Source organism: Colobus angolensis, unplaced genomic scaffold, assembly GCF_000951035.1.
Source record: "Colobus angolensis palliatus isolate OR3802 unplaced genomic scaffold, Cang.pa_1.0 Scaffold131, whole genome shotgun sequence".
Lineage (NCBI taxonomy): Eukaryota > Metazoa > Chordata > Mammalia > Primates > Cercopithecidae > Colobus > Colobus angolensis.
The window spans coordinates 2,114,485-2,138,462 of NW_012114364.1; the positions used below are offsets into that span (position 1 = coordinate 2,114,485).

The 23,978-nt window shown below is 37.3% G+C and overlaps 1 protein-coding gene across 1 annotated transcript in view; it reads left to right on the top strand.

Moving 5' to 3' along the window:
- Positions 1 to 23,978, top strand: part of OVCH1 (ovochymase 1) — an 81,269-nt gene that overhangs the window by 23,538 nt on the left and 33,753 nt on the right. Inside the window, 8 exon segments of the mRNA XM_011934145.1 lie at positions 826 to 900; positions 1,950 to 2,130; positions 8,193 to 8,265; positions 8,711 to 8,906; positions 11,403 to 11,557; positions 17,953 to 18,109; positions 18,421 to 18,513; positions 21,780 to 22,004. Of these exon segments, the coding sequence (XP_011789535.1) occupies positions 826 to 900; positions 1,950 to 2,130; positions 8,193 to 8,265; positions 8,711 to 8,906; positions 11,403 to 11,557; positions 17,953 to 18,109; positions 18,421 to 18,513; positions 21,780 to 22,004 (1,155 nt within the window).

Sequence of the window (23,978 nt, forward strand, 5' to 3'; positions counted from 1 at the left end):
AAGAAAGATGTAGGCTGGGAGGCTAGGCCCATCTCTTTTTACATGTTTTTCTGCCTGCTTTATATTAGCTGGAAGCTGATTAGATTGTGCCCACCAGATTAAAGGTGGATCTGCCTTCCCCAGCCCACTGACTCAAATGTTAAATTCTTTTGGCAACACTCACACAAACACACCCAGTATTAATACTTTGTATCCCTCAATCCAATCAAGTTGATACTCAGTATTAACCGTCACAAATATGATTTTCAGGATCCTAGCTTGAATGGTGAGGTGAATGGTAGAAGCCACTAGATGATAGAGAAATGTTAAGAACAAGACTATATTGACTCTTAAAATCACTTGGTTCAATTTAAGACATGTAGATATTAGATTGTGGGAAATCCAAGTGGGGATATCTAAAAGCCTTAGGTCTAGGATTCAGGAAAGAGATTTAGATTGAAGAGAGAAATTTAGAAGTCATCTACATGTAGATGAATAAAAATAGAGTAATGAAAATTACCTTGGCAATATATTTTCAGGCTAAACAATGAGATCCTGAAAAAAAAGACATATTGAAAACAGACAACCATCAATATGTAAGGAAAACCATGAGATTAACATCAAGAAACCAAGGAAGGAAGAAGTACTTAAAAGAGCCAGATGCAACAGGGATATTAAGAGATATACAAGAAATCACATTTCTGGGATCTGGCATCTAGTGTATGAATGGTTGTGTTAGTGAGATCTACAGTAGAGTAGTTTTATGATTTACCAGGGTAAGCAAGGGGGGTCAGTTAGTGCAACTTCTCTAATTCCTTTCAATTAAAATTTTATTTTCCTCTACAGAGTCTTTAAACAAAATTGAACCAATGTTACCTCCCCAAAACAATCCTGTATCTACTGTAAAAGCTATTCTGCATGGTGAGTTGACAACACGTTATTACTATCTGTTTAATCTTGTTTCTTCATTAACTAGATGTCTCTTTTGAAAGTCCTTATCTTACATTTGCTATAACTCTACAGTGAAGAAGAATGAGTCTTGTATTTAGGTCCATAAAACATCCAGAGTCCTATTTGGATTTATAGTTAAACTTACAAGTAGAGGGAAGAACAAATAAGCTTTAGGTTAGGAAGAAAAGGATATAAAGCAATGTTTTGTCCTTGTCTATTCCTCTACAAATTTAATATCTAAAATGACTTCTATAGTCAGTGTGGGGCAAAGGGAGAAAACAAAGGTTTTTAAATTTTGAATTCACACTGGCATCTTTTAATTTTCTTATGCTCTAAGGCATCTGGGTAAATACTATGATCCTTCATTGTTCCCCATGCATGTATTGAATATGTTTAAGTTGACGGACTGGAATAGAAAGTTGCATAAGGAGCTATCAGAGAAGAGAATATCTGCCTCTTGCTGGAGGGTTGGAGAATGCTTCCTGGAGGTTAGCACTTGGGCTATGGGTCTCACCAGCTCCTGATAAGAGAACAGTGTTTAGACGCCTGAGCAAATTTGATATGTTTGAGGATTAGTACATGGATTCATACTGTGAGAATGAGAACTAAAACAAGAAGATATAATGAAGAATCTTATGTACTCTCCTAACAAACTTGAAACTTTCCTACTAGAATATAAGTTCCATGAGGGCCAGTATTTGTATCATCTGTTCTATTCCACCAATAATATATCACCAATGTCTAGAACAGTGCCTAGCAAACGGCAAGCACTAAATAAATTTTGCTAGATGAATAAATAAAATTCTGTAGGCCAGTCCCTAAAATTCTGGTTGCCTAGCATAGTCACCTGGGCAGGCTTCTTAAAATCAGATTTTTCAGAGGTGAGTTTTGGGAATCATTATGATTAAGCCTATCTGATGTTTGAGAATCACTACTGTTAACTATGGCAAGCTATTGGAGGAATGTGTTCTAAATCACTGCAACCTTATGGGTCACTGATCTCATCTTCTTTAGTATAGATGTCTGTGGCATCCCTCCATTTAGTCCCCAGTGGCTTTCCAGAAGAATCGCAGGAGGGGAAGAAGCCTGCCCCCACTGTTGGCCATGGCAGGTGGGTCTGAGGTTTCTAGGCGATTACCAATGTGGAGGTGCCATCATCAACCCAATGTGGATTCTGACCGCAGCCCACTGTGTGCAATCGTGAGTGAAACTGGTATTTTACCAACGTATTTAGCACATGCATTTATAAGTAATGCCTAGGACACAAGGCTGACTGCTAAGATCAATCCAGACTAATTCTAAAATGAAAATCTTCTTTTAGTGTTTCTTCTGCATAGCCATCTAGCTTATATTTAAATAATGTCAGTGAAGGAAAAGTTAATCAAATCTTGACTGCTCATCCCATTTAAAGAGATCTCTTATTATGTAGAGCTGAAGTCTGCTTCCCGATTGCAGAAATCCATTGGTCTAAATGTACTGTAGTTCCAAAACTAAGTTGGGTTCTTCTTTCATGTGATAGTTCTTTCTATATTTGAAGACTCCTCTCACATTCCCATTTAGCTTAATCTTTAAGCTAAGTGCTCATGGTTCCACTGTTGGTTGTTAGTAATTACAGATGCCTTACCACACAAGCCACCTTCCACTGGATAGGTTTAGGATTTTTCCTTTGTAAATATGGATCATGTCAGTGGAGAGCACAATAGAATAACCTACCACCTTGATTATTGCACTATTGGGGAACTAAAATTTTGGTTAATTTTTAAATGTTCTTAAATTGTGAAGTCTTCCATTATATGAAATAATATACATAATATATTCGTAGTTTAAAGAATAGGTATTAATGTTAAATGAATATTTGTACTGCCAGCATCCAGTTTAGGAAGAATCTTTATACTTACCTTTCAAGACGCCTTAGAATCCCTCTCAAGAAATACTATGCTAAATTTACAAGGAAAAAAACTAACAACCCTATCAAAAAGTGGGCAAAGGATATGAACAGATACTTCTCAAAAGAAGACATTTATGTGGCCAACAAATATATGAAAAAAAGCTCAATATCACGGGTCATTAGAGAAATGCAAATCAAAACCACAATGAGATACCATCTCACACCCATCAGAATGACAATTATTAAAAAGTCAGGAAACAATAGATGCTGGAGAGGATGTGGAAAAATAGAAACGCTTTTACATTGTTGGTGGGAGTGTAAATTAGTTCAACCACTGTGGAAGACAGCGTGGCGATTCCTTAAGGATCTAGAACCAGAAATACCATTTGACCCAGCAATCCCATTACTGGGTATATACACAGAGGATTATAAATCATTCTACTATAAAGACATATGCACACATATGTTTATTGCAGCACTATTCACAATAGCAAAGACTTGGAACCAACCCAAATTCCCATCAATGATGCACTGGTTAAAGAAAATGCGGCACACACATACCATGGAATACTATGCAGCCACAAAAAAGAATGAGATCATCTCCTTTGCAGGGACATGGATAAAGCTGGAAGCCATCATTCTTAGCAAACTAACGCAGGAACAGAAAACCAAACAATGCTTGTTCTCACTCATGAGTGGGAGTTGAACAATGAGAACACATGGACACAGGGAGGGGAAAAACACACGGGGTAGGAGACAAGGGGAAGGAGAGCATTAGGACAAATATCTAATGCATGTGGGGCTTAAAACCTAGATGATGGGTTGATAAGTGCAGCAAACCACCATGGCACATGTATACCTATATAACAAACCTGCAGATTCTGCACATATATCCCAGAACTTAAAATTTTAAAAAAATCAAAAGAGAAAAAAATACTATGCTAAATTTCTTAAATGCTGTATTCATACTTTTGCTTTTGGGGGATTTCAATATATATGTATCCCTAAAACAGTATACGATTTGGTTTTTCTTGGTTTTGATCTTTATGTAACAGAAGCATAGTTTATATTCTTGTTTCTTACTTCATCTCCATAATACCTTGTATAGATTAAGCCATGTGACTGTGTATAACTGTAATTTGTTTTCAATCCAGACTAGTTAAAGCCATCCCTTGTTCTGGGCATTGGTATTTTTGAAAAGCTTCCCAAATGACTCTAATGTGCAGAGGGTCAAGAACTACTCACTACCTCCCTGCCCCCATCTTTTTTTGAGAACAGGTCTCTCTCTCTCACAGACTGGAGTGTAGTAGCGTGATCATAGCTCACTCTAGTCTTACCTCTTGGGTTCAAGGGATCCTCCCACCTCAGCGTCTGAGCAGCTGGGACTACAGACACATGCCACCATGCCCGATTTTTGTTTGTTTGTTTGTTTGTTTTTGTTGTTGTTGTTCTGGGCTTTTTTGTAGACATGGGGTCTTGCTATGTTGCACAGACTGGTCTTGAACTCTTGGGATCAAGTAATCCTCCCACCTTGGCCTCCCAAAGTGCTGGGATTACAGGCGTTACCCACTATGTCCCACTTCCCTGACCCCCTCTTGATCAGTTCCCTGCTTGCTCCCCAGCCTCATGGGCCTTTCTGTTGCTCAGATATGCTGAGCTTGTTCCTGTCTCAAGGTCATTGTAGTTGCTGCTTCAGGACAGCTCATTATGTTTAGTTGTCAACTCTCCTCAGGCTGTTCTTGGCTGTAAACTTCTAAGACTTGGTCATTTTGAGGAGATCTCATCTGTTTTTTTTGTAGCATGTCCCTCAGTTTAGTTTGTCTGACATTTTTGTCAAGGTTTTACTAGGGTTATGGATTTGGGGGAGGAAGACCACAGAAGTAGCATACTATTCTTATCATATATCAAGGGTACATGCAGTCAACATGACTTATCACTGATGTTAACCTTGACCATCTGGCTGAGGTAGTATTTACCAGGCTTCTCTAATGTAAAGTTACATTTTTCCCCCTTTCCATACTTACTCTTGGAAAACAAGTCAGTAAAGGTAGCCCACATTCAAATTATTCCAGCTTTGGCCATTGTGAGCTCTTTCAGAGGTAGAGACCAGCCTTTGACTTCTGTCTCTTTGATACTCCCTCATATTTTGTAATACTGCAAGATACTCCAGGTCTGTCGTGTGTATTTCCTTCTCAGTTCCTGCACCAGCCATTTCTCCAAGGGGCCCTGGTTCATTTTATTGGAGAATGGTATGATAAATCATGATCTGATGCTGGGCATACCAGTTGCTAGTAGCACATCATTGGTTCTAGGCCCTCTCAGCTGACAGAGCTAGAAAATATAGGTATGTATACTAACCCATGTATATAAATATATCTATCTGTATCTATTATCAAGCTAAACATGGGTTCATACAATATTTTCAACTCTAATTCAGTACCACTTGCTTTTGTCTAGGCCTTCTCTCCCTTATAAAAACCTATTTTTTTTTTTAAGAATTCTATCAAAGTGCATTGAATGTACCATGGAAAAGATGCTTCATGAGTAGCTGATTAATTTGTTAAAATTAATGTATTAGAAAAGAAAATATTAGTATTGAGTACAGAGACACAGAAAAAGTTTTGGTAGATTCCCTTTTCAAATTACATGGTCTATTCTGAAATGTATGTGACGAGCCATGTCGCCTTGCAGCAAGATACAGAATGTAACAAACCTATTCTTCCCAAGATAGATATTCCACGTGACGAATCAATTGAAATTAATAAACAGCTGTAAATGTCTGCGAGCCACTTGTTAGTCACAAAGAGAATTTGTATTTAATTTCATTTGTGACTTCTTAATTTCTTTAAAAATATATGTATTATAATAGTAATGTTTTTGGGGAAAAAGGCAGTTAGAGAAGATTATCAAGTAAGAGCTTAAACTACCCTCTCCATTTATCCAACACACTCTTTTTCTCTAGATGTCATCAATGTTAAGAATGTTTCAATTGTCTGATTTTCTAGTAATATTTAAACATACATGTATATATTTTATAGTATTTGTATATATCACATTTTTTGCACATAACATTATATCTTACATTTTTAGTGGTATGGTAAATGTCTATGTGCCATGTTTTTCAATAGTTCACAGTTGCCTAAGTTATTTGACCAGTGAAATGTCTTTTTAAATCTAATCCTTGAAGTCTGTGGATCTTTACACCAGGAGTGTACTAATATGCTGGTGTAACAAAAACCCTATTTCCTACACGTGCCCTGCCTTTTAGCTTCCCTGGCACTGGTTGACCCTAGTATTAATTCTCAAACTTCAACATACTCCAGAATCACCTGGAGAGCTTCTGATTCTTTAAGTCTGGTGCAAGGCCTGAGCATTTCCTGATGGTGGTGTTCCACACTTAGGAAAATTTGGTGTTCTCATCTTGTTAATTCCACACAGGATTTTGTGCTCACTGGGACTTTTAACTTACTTTTGGAGACCAAGCTCACTTTGCAATTATATATGTGACTCTTTTGTCTAAAATTTAAATCAGCTACTGAAACTTCAGTGACTTTCTTTCTGTGATCAAGTCAGGTGGCTCTCTTTTCTTCCACAGCAGTAAGTGACACATGCTCCATTGTTGGGTTGGGGATAAGATCCTAAGAGTATAAGAAATGAAATTTTATATGGGAGGTGGGGAAGAAAAGGTGAAGAAATCCATCAATTGATACATTGAGCTATTTTCCCACTACTGGAAAAATCTCAAGTTTTGTGGTATCATAAAGTATATGTGGCTTTGTCGTGTTTTATTTTTACAGTGTTCTCCATTAAACTGAAAGATATTTGATGACTGTACATGTAAAACATCACAAGAAACTGTGGTCTACATTATCAACTCTACCATCATTTTTATCACTTCATTGTATTGTATACACTTTGTTCTATATAAAGATGTGGAGTAGATTTAAGAAGTTTCTTCACTACTAAGTACTTATTTAGAGGGTGACTTTGAAAAAGTTTAATCCTTTCATTAGCATGCATGGCAGATAATAAGAATGATAATGACTACCATTATGGAGTCATTACCATCTACCAGGTACTTGCCAAGTACTTCACATGAGTTAGCTCCCTTAATAAAGGCATACTGAAACACATGAGTAAGTCAAACCCATTATGCAAGGAATTGAAATGAGCATGGTTATGACTGGGGAGAAGATGCCTACATGCATTAAGAATCTCTACCTTTGAATAAGGTATATTGAAAAATAATTTCAGTAACTTTACTTTTCCTGAAGAAACAGTGTTAAAAAAAAATGGAAGAATTGATTTCCAAGTAGAAGTGACAGTGTATTGGTTCCAGTAGAGGGACTCTTTCCTCAGACACTTTTTAAGCTGGAGATTTTGATATGGTAAATTAATGGATATTGATTCAAACTTCTTAACATCATTTTGAGGTATATCAGAAGTATGCAGAACTTTTCACACAATGAACACCCATGTAACTGACACCCAGATCGAGAAACAAAACACTACATTAACTAGTACCCAGCAGTCGCCCTTGTGCCTCTTCCAGTCATCATTCCCCTAAAAGTAGTCAGCATTCTGATTTCTAACGCAATAGTTGAATTTTGCCAATTTTCAAACTGATAAATTCCTTTGAACTTTAGTTTCATAACTCTGATTTAACAGAAGATGGAAATCTGAGATACGATCCAGTGAGATCATAATTTGGCAATATCGAACAGTAAAATATAGACCAAAAGCTACCTTGTCACAGGTGTAATTTTTTAAACATATTCTTAACATCACTGTGAAATAAAGCTTTAATTATTTTCATTTTTCCTCCTCAACCTAAAAAAGGCTTTGGTAATATTTGGCAAGGTTTCCAGTGACACTTTATGGTCAAAAGAAAGGGGCAGGATACATGATCAAGAGCTCTTCTTCACATAGATCAGAAGGCACGATATGCCTTCCCTGGGAGGGAGATCACAGAGGCAATCGGACAGGGGACTGTTGCTTCGCTGAACTGAGCAGTACGTGTTAGTAGGACCAGATGATGGCAGGGCGGTTTCCCTCATGCTGTTCTCCTGATGGTGAGTTCTCACAAGATCTGATGGTTTAAAAGCGTGTGGCTTCCTTTGCTCTGTCTCTTCTGCTTTGCCGTGATAAGATGAGCTTGCCTCCCCTTTGCCTTCCGCATGATTGTTAAGTTTCCTGAGGCCTCCCCAGCCATGCAGAACTGTAAGTCAATTAAACCTCTTTTCTTCATAAACCTCTTTTCTTCAGAAAGTCTTCAAAAGACTTTATAGTCTCAGGTAGTCTTTTATAGCAGTGTGAGGACGAACTGTTACAAACGTGTTTTCATGTCAAACTTTCACTGTTCTTCTGTCTCCAGGAAGAATAATCCATTCTCCTGGACCATTATTGCTGGGGACCATGACAGAAACCTGAAGGAATCAACAGAGCAGGTGAAAAAATGTTTTTACAGGTCATTCTGCCTGTACTGTAAATGTTGTCACATGCCAAGGAATACCTTTAGCTAAAATATGTAATTGGTTATTAATCTCCTAGAGCCCTTTTACACTTATCATTTATACCCACATTTAAAAATGTAATTTGAAATTACATTTTCACTTGAGAATTACACGAAGTAGGTCGGAATTGCAAATTTAGGCCCAAAGACACAGGTTTGCAAAGCTTTGTTTCTCCAGCACCACCTTTATCCAGAAGGTGGTTCACAGCCTCCTGCAAGTTATAAACCAAGATTGCTCTTTTATATTTAATACAAAGTCTTCTTCATTGCTTAGGTATGTAAGTGCAGAGATTTAGGATTATTTTGGACCATCAACAAGGAAGTAGCTGGATTCTTTGACTTTCTTACCTTGTAATTTGCTTACTTGCCACTGATAACAGGTGAGAAGGGCCAAACACATAATGGCGCATGAAGACTTTAACACACTAAGTTATGACTCTGACGTTGCCCTGATACAACTAAGCTCTCCTCTGGAGTACAGCTCGGCAGTGAGGCCAGTATGTCTCCCACAAAGCACAGAGCCTCCGTTTTCCTCAGAGATCTGTGCTGTGACCGGATGGGGAAGCATCAGTGGAAGTAAGCATTTTTTGTTTCTTAAACATTAATGCCAGTTGTTATTTTTGAAAATAAGTCATGGAAATGATATCAAGCAGCATCCGCTTCAGCCCCTCTTCTTTCTAAAAGATAGAAACCATGTTTTATTTAGCTGTAATAGATCAGCAAGTAAATAGAGAATGAGCTATTTAAAACTTTTCCTTCAGGGTAACTTAGATTATAAATAGGCTAGATTAGCAGTCAACAAACCTTTACTGTAATGGGCCAGATAATAATCCTTTTAGGCTTTGCAGGTCATCTGGTCTCTATCACAACTATTCAAGTCTACCGTTATAGCATAAAGCAGCCATTGGAAATATGTAACAGAATGGGTTCCAACAGAACTTAATTTATAAAATTTATATTTCATTTAATGTGCATGTGTCATGAGATACCATTCTTTGGATATTTTTTAACCACCTAAAAATGTACAAACCATTCTTATTTCATGGATTGTGCCCATGTTTGGGGGTGGCACAGAATTTATCCGCTGGCTGTCGTCTGCTCACCCCTGGCTACGGTATAGAACTCTTAAAGGCTTAGTAAAACAGTGAAAGATCGGAATGGGTTGATATTTGTTTTGTGCTTCTTATACCATAAGATCATTTTCTTTGATATTTCCTTTCTGTATGTCATTTATTTGGAATCTGTGAGCTTGAAGGAGAAGGGAATTTATATTTGACTGCTTACAGTGTTGATATTCACTGCTTACTGTGCTACCTGAAGCCAAATTGCACTTTCATAAAAACCTTCACACCCAACACATGAGGAGCTTTTATCATCCCCATTTTACAAATAAGGAGGTTGCAACCCGAAGATTTAAGTAACTTGCTGAGATCCCATAACTAATGAATATCAAAGTGAGGATTTAAGATCAGTGTGGCTCAGCTTATAATCATTCCTTAATGGCTTCTCATTACACATACAATCAAATCCGAACTCCTTAGCCTAGCTTGGAAAGCTCTGTGTGATTGGGCCTCTCCACTTATCTCTTCCACATAATTTCCCTTTTTTTCTTGTGGTTAACCTTCAGATGCCATGGTCTTTCTCCTTTCTCTTAAACACCAAGCTTGTTCTGCTTTCTGAAGTTCCTCATTTTGTGTCTTTCTCCTTGGAACACTCTTATTACAGTCTTGTCACATCTGCCTGCTCATTATTGCATTTTCAACTGAAATATCACTTCCTTTTTTGGCCCACACTGCTGCAGCAGGACAGGCTTCCAGTCACATTCCGCACTACCTGGTTTTATCCTCTCACTGCACTTTAATGTATTTGGCATGATTTCATGCAGTCATCTTCTACATCTCACCCACTAGACTGAGAACCTCTTGGAGGCGGATCTGTCATTGACCACTTTCTCCCCAAGGCTAGAAGCCTACATGGCATTCAGTAAATATTTCTTGGCTTACCTGCTTCAAAGCCCTTGAATAAATGTGCCTGCTCTCTAATACCTTTGACTCTTAGCAGTTCCATGACTACCAGGCAACAAAAAGGTAGTTAGTTTTATAAAAGGTGAATTCATTCTTTCCAGCAAGGAGAGGAAATGAATCTTGATTCCTGGGATATGGTCAGTAACACTAAGGGAGATTGTCCCCGAGAAGAGGAGTTTTAGTATATTAAGAAGAATGCAAGATTTAGAGTTGAACTTAGGCTTGATTCTAGTTCTGTCCCATAAGAGCTGTGAGATCAAATTTTCAGAGGTCTGGCTTTTTCATTTGTGAGATCAGTGTGATTAACCTGATCTCACATATGAAAAATGTTGTTGTACTAGGTTGGAATAAAACTCTTTATAAATATTAAGATACTACATAAATGTAAAGTACTTGCTATTAATATTGCCCCAAAAGGTATAGGGCTATAAAATATTAAACTTAAAAAAATTGGTCATAAATCTAAAATGATAGGATGAGTCATGCAAAATACATATTAACACAGGCCTGCCTAAGGATCAAATATGAAAATAAATTATTTGTGTTTTCTTTAATTGGAGGTGTGATTAGGCTTCAATGACAGTAGATGAAAAGTAGGATTATGATTTTTGTTTATATTTGGAAATCATATAAGCATATTATTTGTAAGCAATTATATATTTATGTATAAAATATATAATCATATAGATTTGTAATTGTATAAGTCATATATGACACCAATTCATATTATGCTGAATTTTGCTTCCTGAATTCTTATGTAGAAATATTTGATACACTAACGTTTAAATTGAAAATAAGCTAGGAAAAAAGTGTTTCTGGTTTTATTCTCCTGCCAGTGGCCTCTCTTTACAAAAATGCCAAATTGGGACATGAAGACATGTTACATGAAACACTTGTATTTTTTAACTTCAGTATTCTACATCAGCTCAGGCCAAACTGAATGACTTCAGCTATGTTGGTATAGAGCTAAGTCTGAACTTAAATGCATTTCTAATATCACTTGCCACTTACTTAATCATCGAGCTCTCTCTGAATGTTTCTTCAATAGATGGTGGCTTAGCAAGTCGCCTACAGCAGATTCAAGTGCATGTGTTAGAAAGAGAGGTCTGTGAACACACTTACTATTCGGCCCATCCAGGAGGGATCACAGAGAAGATGATCTGTGCTGGCTTTGCAGCATCTGGAGAGAAAGATTTCTGTCAGGTGAGAGGATTCTGGTTTTATAGGTGGAAAATTGCTGTCCGCTGGAGAGTTTCTATAGACAGGAGAAACCACTGCTGAAGCCACCAACTTGTCATGTGCTTCAATATCACATCCCTGCATGAAGACCAGTGGGGCAACAAAAGTAATAACTTAATTAATGCGAATTTGCTGAGATGTCAGAGAGTGACTGGAAGCAGCTGTACAGCGAGAAAGGCCGGTGGGTTCATAGAGGAGCTGGTGAGAAGGTAGGAAATAGCAGAGCCTCTCAGCAGGCCTGAGCAAGGGAAGATGTATTCAGGTATACTTAAGGCTTTCAGAAAAGGAAAAACAAAGGTTCTAAACTTATGTGTCCTATTTATGACTTAAAAGTTTTATTGTTTTATATTATCATTAATCTCTGTACTCTCACTTAATTTTTCCACCACAAATTAAAATAATCACAAAGATGTCTATTGTACAAGCTTGATATTGGCAAGTTCATAATTAACTAAGAAAAAGACAGAATGTGAATGAACAGATTGTACAATGCCAGCTTTAACATTCACAAAGTTAATGGAAGAATGTGACTTTAGATATACATACAACCGAAGAGTTTCTAACACTCCATGTGCCCACCTCCAATCCCTGGTTTGGATTTGAGGCTACCCACGTAAGGGAAAGTTTTGGTCCATAGGGCAGCCCAAATTCTCCAGACTTATCACTCCTACTGGTCTGGCATAGAGAGGAAAGAAAGAATGAATCTTGTTTCTGCAGTTCTTTGATAGTTTTCCCCAGCACTCAGTGAAGAAACATGCAGCAATAGATTTCACCTCCCTGAGGGAGAAACAATTGGGCATTAATCTAGGTGGATGTCCTTCTGTGTGAAAATATGAGAGACGGAATGAAGTCCCCTTTAACACTGAATATAAATTTATTGTCCTTAACCCCTTCCTTTTATAGCATCAAGCGCTGCTTAAATTCTGTTTTAATTTTGCATATATTTATTTGCATTTCCCAGAAGCAGACCCTGAGATGAGGATTCAGGTGCAACGGTCTGTTTTAGGAATCATAGATATCACCGGTAGGAAAGGGAGGTGATGGTACAGGGAAGGGAAGGCAGCCTATCTAGGATGCATTATTAAGCCATCTGCCATAGTGAGGGCCTAAAGCTTAATCCTGCAGGAAACTCAGGGCAGTGATGCTAAATACACGTGATGGATTTATCCATCTGAGGGGCGAGGGAGCTGGGATATTTATGTACTACCTTCCCTGGAGCCATAGTTTGAGTGCTGCTGTGGGAAAGGGCTGTTTATCCCTCAGCACTTCCTATACTTTAGGGTTGCCCCCTGGGTGGAGTGGAGAGTGGGGAAGACCCCAGGCACAGATCCAGGAAATGGGCTGGAAGATGTGAGGAATACGGAAAGTGCACTCCTGCTGTCTGCTAGACTACATAAATGTTATCTGATAAAAATCACAAAAGTACTCTGAATTGGTGTGTTCATTCTTCCCCTCAGTCTATTGCAGGATTTCAGGGATGGCTTTTCTTTCTTCAACAAGAAGATCACAAGTAATTATGTTGTCTTTTACATATTTGACAGCATCTAACATTACAGGGTGAGCTTATTTTGTGTGGAAAGAAAAGAACTAGAGAGGGTCTTAGAAAGGTCCATGTCACAGGTGACCTAAGTATCGTGATCTCAGCACTTATGTTTTCAGTTATATACAACTGTCACTTCGGCTGCAGCATGACCAAATGTACTGCCCATATATGGGAGGAAAACTAGAAGTTGAGATTCTAATAAATATGGCTAGCTTTCTATTACAAAGAACACTGAGTTACTAAAAGGGTGACTTTAGAAACTTGCTTTGACAAAATAGTCTCTAATACTTCTATCAGGAAATTGATTTTTATTCTCCTGTGTATACTTAGAGGTAATAGACCTGCTAATGTGCTTTCTCATTCAGGAAGGTGGGAATAACAATATTGGAATGCAGAGACATGAGGTTTTCAGATATGCAATATAGTATCCTGTTGTTCTTTGCTAACTGGATTTCAGATTTTTTATTCTAAGTTCTTTTTCAATTTTTAATTTTGTGGTTATATAGTAGGTGTATGTATTTATGGGGGACATGAGATTTTGATACAGGCATACAAGGAATAATCACATCAGGGTAAATGGGGTATCTATCACTTCAAGCATTTATAATTTGTGTTACAAACAATCCAATCACATTGTTTTAGTGATTTTTAAATGCACAATTAAATTATTATTGACTGTAGTTACCCTGTTGTGCTATCAAATACTATTTTTTTCATTCTAATTTTGTACCCATTAATTATTCCCACTTCCCCTAGACTCAGTCACTACACTTCCCAGCTTCTTCTATACTCTATCCCAATGAGTTACTGAGTTACATTGTTTTGATTTTTAGCTCCTACAAACAAATGAGAATAGGCGAAGTTTGTCTTTCTGTGCCTGGCTTATTTAACTTCACATAATGACCTCCAGCTCCATTCACGTTGTTGCAAATGGTAGGATCTCATTCTTTTGTATGGCTGAGTAGTACTCCATTGTGAACATGCACCACATTTTCTTTATCCATTCATCTGTTGATGGACACTTAGGCTGCTTCCAAATCTTGGCCATTGTGAATAGTGTTGCAGTAGACATGGGAGTGCAGAAAACTTTTCAATATCTTGATTTCCTTTCTTTTGGGTATATACCTAGGAGTGGGATTGCTAGATCAATGGTATTTCTATTATTTTTCGAGGAATGTCCATACTATTCTCTGTATAGTGGTTGTACTAATTGACGTTCTCATCAATAATGTACATGGGTTCCCTTTTTCTCCACATCCCTGTAAGCATTTGTTATTGCCTGTCTTTTGGATAAAAGCCACTTTAACTAGGGTGAGATGGTATCTCATTGTAGTTTTGATTTGCATTTCTCTGATCAGTGATGTTGAGCACCTTTTCATATACCTGTTTGCCGTTTGTATGTCTTCTTTTGAGAAATGTCTATTCAGATCTTTTGTCCATTTTTAAAATCAGATTATTGGATTTTTTCTATAGAGTTATTTGAGCTCCTTAAATATTCTGGTTGTTAATCTCTCGTCAGATGGGTACTTTGCAGAAATTTTCTCCCATTCTGGGAGTTGTGTCTTGGCTTTGTTTTCTTTGCAGTGCAGAAGATTTTTAATATAATGTGATCTTATTTGTCCATTTTTGCTTTGGTTACCTGTGCTTGTGGGGTATTACTAAAGAAATCTTTGTTCAGTCCAGTGTCCTGGAAAGTTTCCTCAGTGTTTTTTTAATTAATTTCATAGTTTGAGGTCTTAGATTTGAGTCTTTAATCCATTTTGATTTGACTTTTGCAAATGGTGAGAAATAAGGATCTACTTTCATTCCTCTGTATAAGGACATCCAATTTTCCCAGCACAATTTATCAAAGCAACTGTCCTTTCCCCAATGTATTTTTTTTTTTTTTGCACCTTTGTCAAAAATGACTTCAATGTAGATGTATGGATTTTTTCTGGGTTTTCTATTCTGTTCCATTGTTCTACGAGTCTCTTTTTATGACAATACTGTGCTGTTTTGGTTACTATAGCTTTGTAGTATAATTTGAAGTCAGGTAATGTGATCCTTCCAATTCTGTTCTTTTTGCTCAGGATGGCTTGGCTATTCTGAGTCTTTTGTGGTTCCATATACATTTTATGATTATTTTTTCTATTTCTGTGAAGAATGTCATTGATATTTTTTCTAACTTACTTTCATCTACAAAGTCACAGATCTCTCTTCACAGAATAATATATGTCCAACCACATTGATTGCCTTCTAACTGGCCATGTCTTGCCTTAGAGCCTTAGCCCAGATGTGTCTTTTGCATAAAATGTTGTTCCTCCAGGTTTTTGGAAAGCTGGCTCTTTCTCATCCTTTATGTATCAGCTCAAATGTTATTGAAACTGCATATACATACATGCACATATAAGCACACATATACTTACCTTTATTCTCTACCATTTACTCTGAGTATTTCTTTTGTAGCTACTATTACCATCTTACTTGTTTATACTCTGTTTTACTCAGTATGTCTGGCTCACAGTAGGCATTGAATAATTTTTTAATAAAAAAAAATCATTTGTGGCTAGGCACGGTGGCCCACGCCTGTAACCCCAGCACTTTGGGAGGCCGAGGCAGGTGGATCACGAGGTCAGGAGATTGAGACCATCCTGGCCAACATGGTGAAACCCTGTCTCTACTAAAAATACAAAAAATTAGCCGGGCTTGAGGGCACGTGCCTGTAGTCCCGGCTACTTGGGAGGTTGAGTCAGGAAAATCGCTTGAACCCAGGATGCGAAGGCTGCAGTGAGCCGAGACCGCACTACTGTACTCCAGTCTGGGCAACAGAACAAGACTCCGTCTCACCAAAAAAAAAAAAAAAAAAAATTCATTTGTTCGCTGAATATTTACTATGGACTAGACCATATGATAGGCACTGGCAAAAAGAGATAAATTGGACAGGTTCCCTGTATCATGGAATGTTTGTGATTGCCTGAAAAATTATGTATTGGGTACGCATTGATACTGAAAAAAATCAATGATTTAAAATAAAACACTTGACTGGATACATCAGACCATTGTCCAACTGGAAAGGGGTCTTAAATGTAATTGTTACGTGAAAAAATTAGGCCCAGAGGAAAGGTTAATTGTTCTACATTACAGACTAGTGACTGTACCTCTTTTTTCCCAAGTTAAGGTTTCTTCTCTGAAATTCTTTATGTAAAATAGATATTTCAAATATGTACCATCAATTTATGTGCCATCAAATATGTGCACAATTTATCTAACAAGAAGACAAATGACTTAGTTTGGTCCTAAATACATTTGTGTCCATCCACTTCCTGCAAAAGACTTCATTAAAAATTGGAAAGCCTACCCTAAAAAGATGAAAATCCTATGTATTAAGGCTTGCTTTGATGCAACTAGTTTATAAAATTTCACTGTAAATTAAACAAACGTTTATTTAGCATGTATTATGTGCTGAGTATCGCAGTAGGTTTCCTAGGATACAAAGTTGAATCCGATGCAGTGCTTACCCTCAAATGGGGCACATGTTGTAAATAGAAAGAGACATAAACAAGGGCATATATTGGGCCCTGCCACTGATTTTCACATTGAACCTCAAGAGACATGTAGAAGAAGTTAGTGCTAGTTAATAGATAAATACGTGTGATGTACATATTTTGGTTCCCTTAATAACAATACCACTGTTGATTTTCTTCAAAATCTCTTTCTGCTTATAATTTATCAATTTAAACAATGCAAATATTGGGAGAAATATTAAAGAGAGACGCTTCTATCTACGTGAGCTTCTTAGTGCTTGTGGGTAGTATTTTTGCCTTTTGAAATGTGTTTAATCATGACCTAAGTAGCCATATCTAAGAGAGTGAACAAAATTAACTGTAAGTTAAATTTCCATGTGTCTTTCCTTGAATTCAGTAATTCTGTAAGCCCGATACTAGAGCAGTTTAAGGTAGTTCCATTAATGAACATTTATCAGTTTGGTGGAAGCGAAAGAGCACGGAACTTTGGCAGGTGACATGGGCTCAGATTTTACTGCTGCTAATACCTATGTGTGTGAAATGGGACAGGTCACTTATTTCTCTAATTGTAACTTTTCACATATAATATCTAAGTAAGTTAAATGAGTTTGACCCTTTAAATCTTTGAAATCGTGTAATTTTGGTACCTGCAAGTAAGCCAAAATAAAATTGGAATACTAGAATTAGAGTGCATACATTTTAATAGATTTAAGTCAGCCTTTCACTTTTCTTCACCTCACCACGAACACCCTGGTTTCTCTGTGTATGTCATAACTCGACTCTTTGATCTGAATAGATTGTGTCAAGAGGGACCAGTGATAGGGAAAACACTACATGTAGAGGTTACCACCCAATGACCCTAACCCAATTTCCTTAAAAAAAAAAAAAAAAAGAGAAAAACAAAACAGGCAGCGTATTTCTTATGATGGATCCATTTGAGCCACTGTGCAGTTTTCTAATTAAATTTTTATTTTTAAAAGATGCTTGAAATCTTAAATATTACAGTTTTACTAATTGATATCATTTAAAGACTATGTCCCTCCAGTGGAGCTGGGAAGACTTAGTAATTGTTTTCTTATTATGTGAACTAACCTTTATCTTCACCCTGGAATCAAATTACCATCTGATTGTTCATAAATTTTGTTTGCTTTTGCAAAACAGTGAATATATGGTATGTAAAAATGGAAACTGACAAAGAACAAATCTTATTAAACACATTACAAATACATTATTGGCCATTCTTGTTCTAAAAATTAAAAGCAGGAGCTTCAGATTAAAGCAGTTTTCTAGAATATGTTTTCTTGGTGTTTCAGGGAGACTCTGGTGGACCACTAGTATGTAGACATGAAAATGGTCCCTTTGTCCTCTATGGCATTGTCAGCTGGGGAGCTGGCTGTGTCCAGCCATGGAAGCCGGGTATATTTGCCAGAGTGATGGTCTTCTTGGACTGGATCCAATCAAAAATCAATGGTAAATTGTTTTCAGATGTTATTAAAACACTACCTCTTTCTTTAGAGTGGGTTTGGGAACAGTGAGTGTGGTATAAATTAGCGTGAAAGAGAAAATCATAGAGTAGAATTTCATTTAGTTACTAAACACACTAAAATGCAAGATTCTGCAAAATAAGTTCTCCCATGTGTAGAGTTAGAGTAAAACTGACTTTTTCTGAGGCTGCTTTAATCCTGGATTTGTTTCTTTTATGATAGTGGCTGCTTTGGTGCCGACTATATTTTGTCCTCAGGCTTTCATCTTTATTTTTAACATGTTCTCCCCAAATACAGGTCCTGCTTCACTTCAGACAAATAATAAATGCAAAACCTTAAAACAACAATTGCTACCACCCATACCTTCGCCAGGCAGTGCATCTTGGACAGGTAATAAATGTTCACATTATCCCATTGCATTGTCTGTCTAGCTTTGCTAAATTTTCTGTGGACCACTGTAAACTCTGTGTTTCCCTTCTGGTTGGTAGCTTCAGCTGAAAGTGGGGAGAGTTGTTATTATGATTGCTGGAGATCATTTCTACCCCAAAGCTAGACCTGTTGCAGATGTTTTTAAAAATTTTGTGGTTGTGAACAAGTGCTTGAATGTTGGAGAATTACACAGAATTATTTTAAGCTCTGAATCTGAACAAAAGTCCTTCTACATGCAAGTATCTTGCTAGGCAAAGACTCTGGGTATGAGATGACTAAGACCAGCATCAGCATTAGTATTTCTCTTCATTCTTCCACAGCTGTCACTGTCTGTTGGATAAAATAGGATTTTGATTTTTAGTCAAAACTAACAGCAACTGGAGGATTAGAAATCTCTAATAGACTTGTAGGAAGATAGAAGTTCTATTTTATTATCACTCTTGGTTTCCAAGTGGTAGTCTTTCTTTTGTTGCCCACGTCTTCTCCTTCCCTAATACATTCAACCCCAGTAAACAACTAGGAAGAGTTTAAAGAAAATGTAAGATATAGAAGGTAGAACTGCAAGAGTGAAGACTTTGAGCAGAAGAAAGAAGTTGAGATCTAGTGCCCAAAAGGAGGGGATGGGCTTAGATAGGAGCAAAATAACCATCATCTATAGTTAATGGATGGAAGGCAGGATCTTGAGGCACCAGTGCAGGTATGAGGTGTATGGGTATAGATGGAGATAGGAGCTTGCGGTATTTCTCTTCTGATTGCTTCTTTTTCTTAGCAGGTGAACAAGAAGAAGGGGTTGTTCAAGAAAGTTTGATTTTTTAAGAGAGAAAAGGATGAAATATTTCTCTAGAAAATAGCATAGTGAATAGAAAGATATAGTAGGACTGCTGGGTAGCATAAAGCCCCCCTGAGATGAATGATCATAATTTCAGAGCGCAAAATGCCCCCAGTTAGCTTAGTTGTATGTTTTCCTCTGGATACACTGAGGTAGATGCAGAGTAGGTAGAGTATAGATTTAATCAAAGTGGAGTGTTCCCAAGTATGTGAAGGGTATAAGGGAATTCAGAGTGTATGTGAATAAGTGGTTAAAATGATGGATCATTGGAATTTAGGATGGGTAAGGAGTGAAATACGGATGAGATATTTGTTTGGGACAAAAATAAGGTGGTAGGACATGTAAATTATGAGTCCCAAAAGGTGGAAGGAGTATTAAGGGAGACTGAAAAGATGGAAGGTCGTGGTTGGAGAAAATGGTTCCTGAAACTGAGATTACAGAAGGCTTGGAGTTACTGCTATGGATCAAGTGTCTAGGGGTTGACCATAAGGATAAGTGGCTGAGGTCAGGTGGAAGACAAGATCATTGCAGGAAAGTTGAGGAGCTGGGAAACTTCAGTGCTGGAATCATCATGTATATAGTGATTGAAATCAGAAAGAACTGTGACAGGAAAAGTATTGGAGAAAATGACTGCTAAAATCTTCCAGGAATGAGGAGCGGACCTAGGACCATTTGTCTGGCAACATGAGTCAAAGAGTCAAAGCTGGGGATAGGTAGAGTTAGGTTAAAAGTAAATCTGGACTTGGGATTGAGACAGAGAGCAGACTTGGGTCCAAGATCCTGTAAACTATTGATTTCAATGGACTGAGTTGAATGAATTCAGTGAGTGTGTAAATAGGTTAATCCATGTAAGGCACTTAAAACAGGGAGGACCTGACCTGAGATAAGGGTCCATAAATGGTGGTGACAGTGCCATCTAATGTATTTTTTGAATGACCTTATTCAGGTCATTAGAAAATGAACATTGTTAAAATGTAAAGAAAATGTTTCTCTTTTAAATATGTTCAGAAACAGTTATGCATGCCGAAGAACTTTGAAAGTTTTACATAGAGAAAGGTGTTGCTTTGTTTTATTCTATAATTATTTTCAGAGACAAAATGTTAGGACCATGCCATATTTAACACCCACCCACTCCTGCCACTTACTTTTTACACTAGGGAGTTAATGAATCTTAGCAATAGTTTCTTTCAGTTGTTTCTCCCATTTATATAAAGTCTTGACTTGTTGGTAATTCATGGCTCTATGTGATTTCCGGTCAGACTTTTCACAGAGGATTCATATAGAGAGGGAGAAAAACAAAAGATTAGAAAGACAGGTTGAGGCCAGACTCTGAAAGATCTTCCAAGCTGAACTACTTTAGTTGCTTTCAGCAGGAAACCAATTTGATTTATTTTTATTTTATACACCATTCTCAGATGGTAGAGCATAGTGAGGGAAGATTATAGACTGAAAGATCATTTAGTTTACGATTAAATCAAAATGGTAAATATCTGATTAGATTCTTGTAGCCATACAGATAAAAAAAAAAAAAAAAAAGAGGACTAGCAAAGAAATGACAGAAAACCAAACAATGGAGTAGAATCCTAAGTTTCTGTAGCACTTCATTTCCCTTATTCCACTTTTCACCTACCTCTACTGTTAATAAAAGCATGTTTACGTACCTCCTCCTCAGTTATAGTATTAATTTCTCTAGGGCAGAGCATGCATAATTGTATATTCACTAACACATACATTCAAATATGAACATAGAATATTTCATTTTTTAATTGCTCAGAAAGTTTTTGTCAAAGGAATAGACATAAAGGAAGAAGAGAGAGTTAAGGACGAAGCCCTGATGAGAACATAAGAGAAGCTGATTGCCGAGTCAATGGGCCAGGGAAAACCTGACATCTGAACTGCAGAAGGTATCCCAAAATTCCAAGGGTGCCCTTGGACTTAGCAAGCTGAAGAAGTGAGATATCTCAGTATATCCAGCAAATTATGTTTTTCATGACCTCAGTCACAAGCTCGAATGAATGTAATCATTTGTCCCGGCAAATTCAACTAATTTAGTGAAGCTTTTAGGAACAGGTCTTCAGCTGCATCTCAAAGAAGGAAAAAAATGAAATCCTGCTGGGAATAGAGAATGCAACCTACTGTCTATTTTCTAAGAAACTTTAAAAATTCATTTAAAATTGATTCAAAATAATTGTGATTTACATTCTACCTGTATAATATCATTTCAAGAAAATAAGACACATTAAATAGAATGGTTTTTTAACATAATACTTTGTAACTGACAGTAACAAAGTCTTAATTTTCTTCTTTCAAGCCGAGGTTTTTCAGTCTTGTGGTAGAACCTAGTTCTTCTTTGCTTTATTTATGTTGGTTCCTGGTGTCTGTGTGTTCTGAATTGCAGGCTGTCGCTCTGAAGCAGAGTTAGAAAAGCCCAGAGGCTTTTTTCCCACTCCACGATATCCACTGGATTATAGAGGAAGACTGGAATGTTCTTGGGTGCTCAGAGTTTCACCAAGCAGTATGGCAAAATTTACTGTTGAGTATCTGTCACTCCTGGGGTCTCCTGTGTGTCAAGACTCAGTTCTAATTATTTATGAAGAAAGACACAGTAAGAGAAAGATGGCAGGTAATCCTTCCTGGATATAAACTTTGTGCTAGGAGTCTTGTCCATGTAGGCAGCTTATTATCAGGAATGAGTCTGACTTGATAATAATGCTACCAAAATGTTGATCCATGTAATAGGAATATAATAGGAATGCTTTTCCCCTTGCAAACACCTTTAACATTTTCATTATTATTATTATTATTATTATACTTTAAGTTCTGGGTGACATGTGCAGAACATGCAGGTTTGTTACAAAGGTGTACACATGCCGTGGTGGTGTGCTGCACCCATAAACCTGTCATCTACATTAGGTATTTCTACTAATGCTATTCCTCCCCTACTTCCCCACCCCCCGACAGGCTCCAGTGTGTGATGTTCCCATCCCTGTGTCCATGTGTTCTCATTGTTCAACTCCCACTTACGATTGAGAACATGCGGTGTTTGGTTTTCTGTTCTTGTGTTAGTTTGCTAAGAATGATGGTTTCCAGCTTCATCCATGTCCCTGTAAAGAATAAAAACCCATCCATTTTTATGGCTGTATAGTATAACATGGTGTATATGTGCCACATTTTCTTTATCCAGTTTATCATTGATGGGCATTTGGGTTGGTTCCAAGTCTTTGCTATTGTGAATAGTGCTGCAATAAACATGTGTGTGCATGTGTCGTTATAGTAGCATGATTTATAATCCTTTGGGTATATACCCAGTAATGGGATCACTGGCTCAAAAGGTATTGCTGGTTCTAGATCCTTGAGGAATCGCCACACTGTCTTCCACAATGGTTGAACTAATTTACACTCCTACCAACAGTGTAAAAGCGTTTCTATTTTTCCACATCCTCTCTAGCATCTGTTGTTTCCTGACTTTTTAATAATCGCCATTCTATCTGGCATGAGATGGTATCTCATTGTGGTTTTGATTTGCATTTCTCTAATGACTAGTGATGATGAGCTTTTTTTCATATATTTGTTGGCCACAGAAATGTCTTCTTTTGAGAAGTATCTATTCATATCCTTTGCCCACTTTTTGATGGGATTGTTTGTTTTTTTCTTGTAAATTTGTTTAAATTCCTTATAGATTCTGGATATTATACCTTTGTTAGATGGATAGATTGCAAAAATTTTCTCCCATTCTGTAGGTTGCCTGTTCACTCTGATGATAGTTTCTTTTGCTGTGCAGAAGCTCTTTAGTTTAATTAGATCCTATTTGTCAATTTTGACTTTTGTTGCCATTGCTTTTGGTGTTTTAGTCATGAAGTCTTTGCCCATGCCTATGTCCTGAATGGTATTGCCTAGATTTCCTTCTAGGGTTTTTGTAGTTTTAGGTCTTACGTTTAAGTCTTTCATCCATCTTGAGTTAATTTTTGTATAAGGCGTAAGGTAGGGGTTCAGTTTCAGTTTTCTGCATATGGCTAGCCAGTTTTCCCAAAGCTATTTATTATTTAGGGAATCCTTTCCTCATTGCTTGTTTTTGTCAGATTTGTCAAAGATCAGATGGTTGTAGATGTGTGTCATTATTTCTGAGGCCTCTGTTCTGGTCCATTGATCTATGTGTCTGTTTTGGTACCAGTACCATGCTGTTTTGGTTACTGTAGCCTTGCAGTACAGTTTGAAATCAGGTAGTGTGATGCCTCCAGCTGTGTTCTTTTTGCTTAGGATTGTCTTGGCTATACAGGCTCATTTTTCAAAAGCATTTCTATACACCAATGACAGACAAACAGCCAAATCATGAGTGAACTCTCATTCACAACTGCTATAAAGATAATAAATACCTAGGAATACAACTTACAAGGGATGTGAAGGACCTCTTCAAGAAGAACTACAAACCACTGTTCAAGGAAATAAGAGAGGACACAAACAAGTGGAAAAACTTCCATGCTCATGGATGGGAAGAATCAACATCGTGAAAATGGCCATACTGCCCAAAGTAATTTGTAGATTCAGTGCCATCCCCATCAAGCTACCACTGGCTTTCTTCACAGAATTAGGAAAAAAA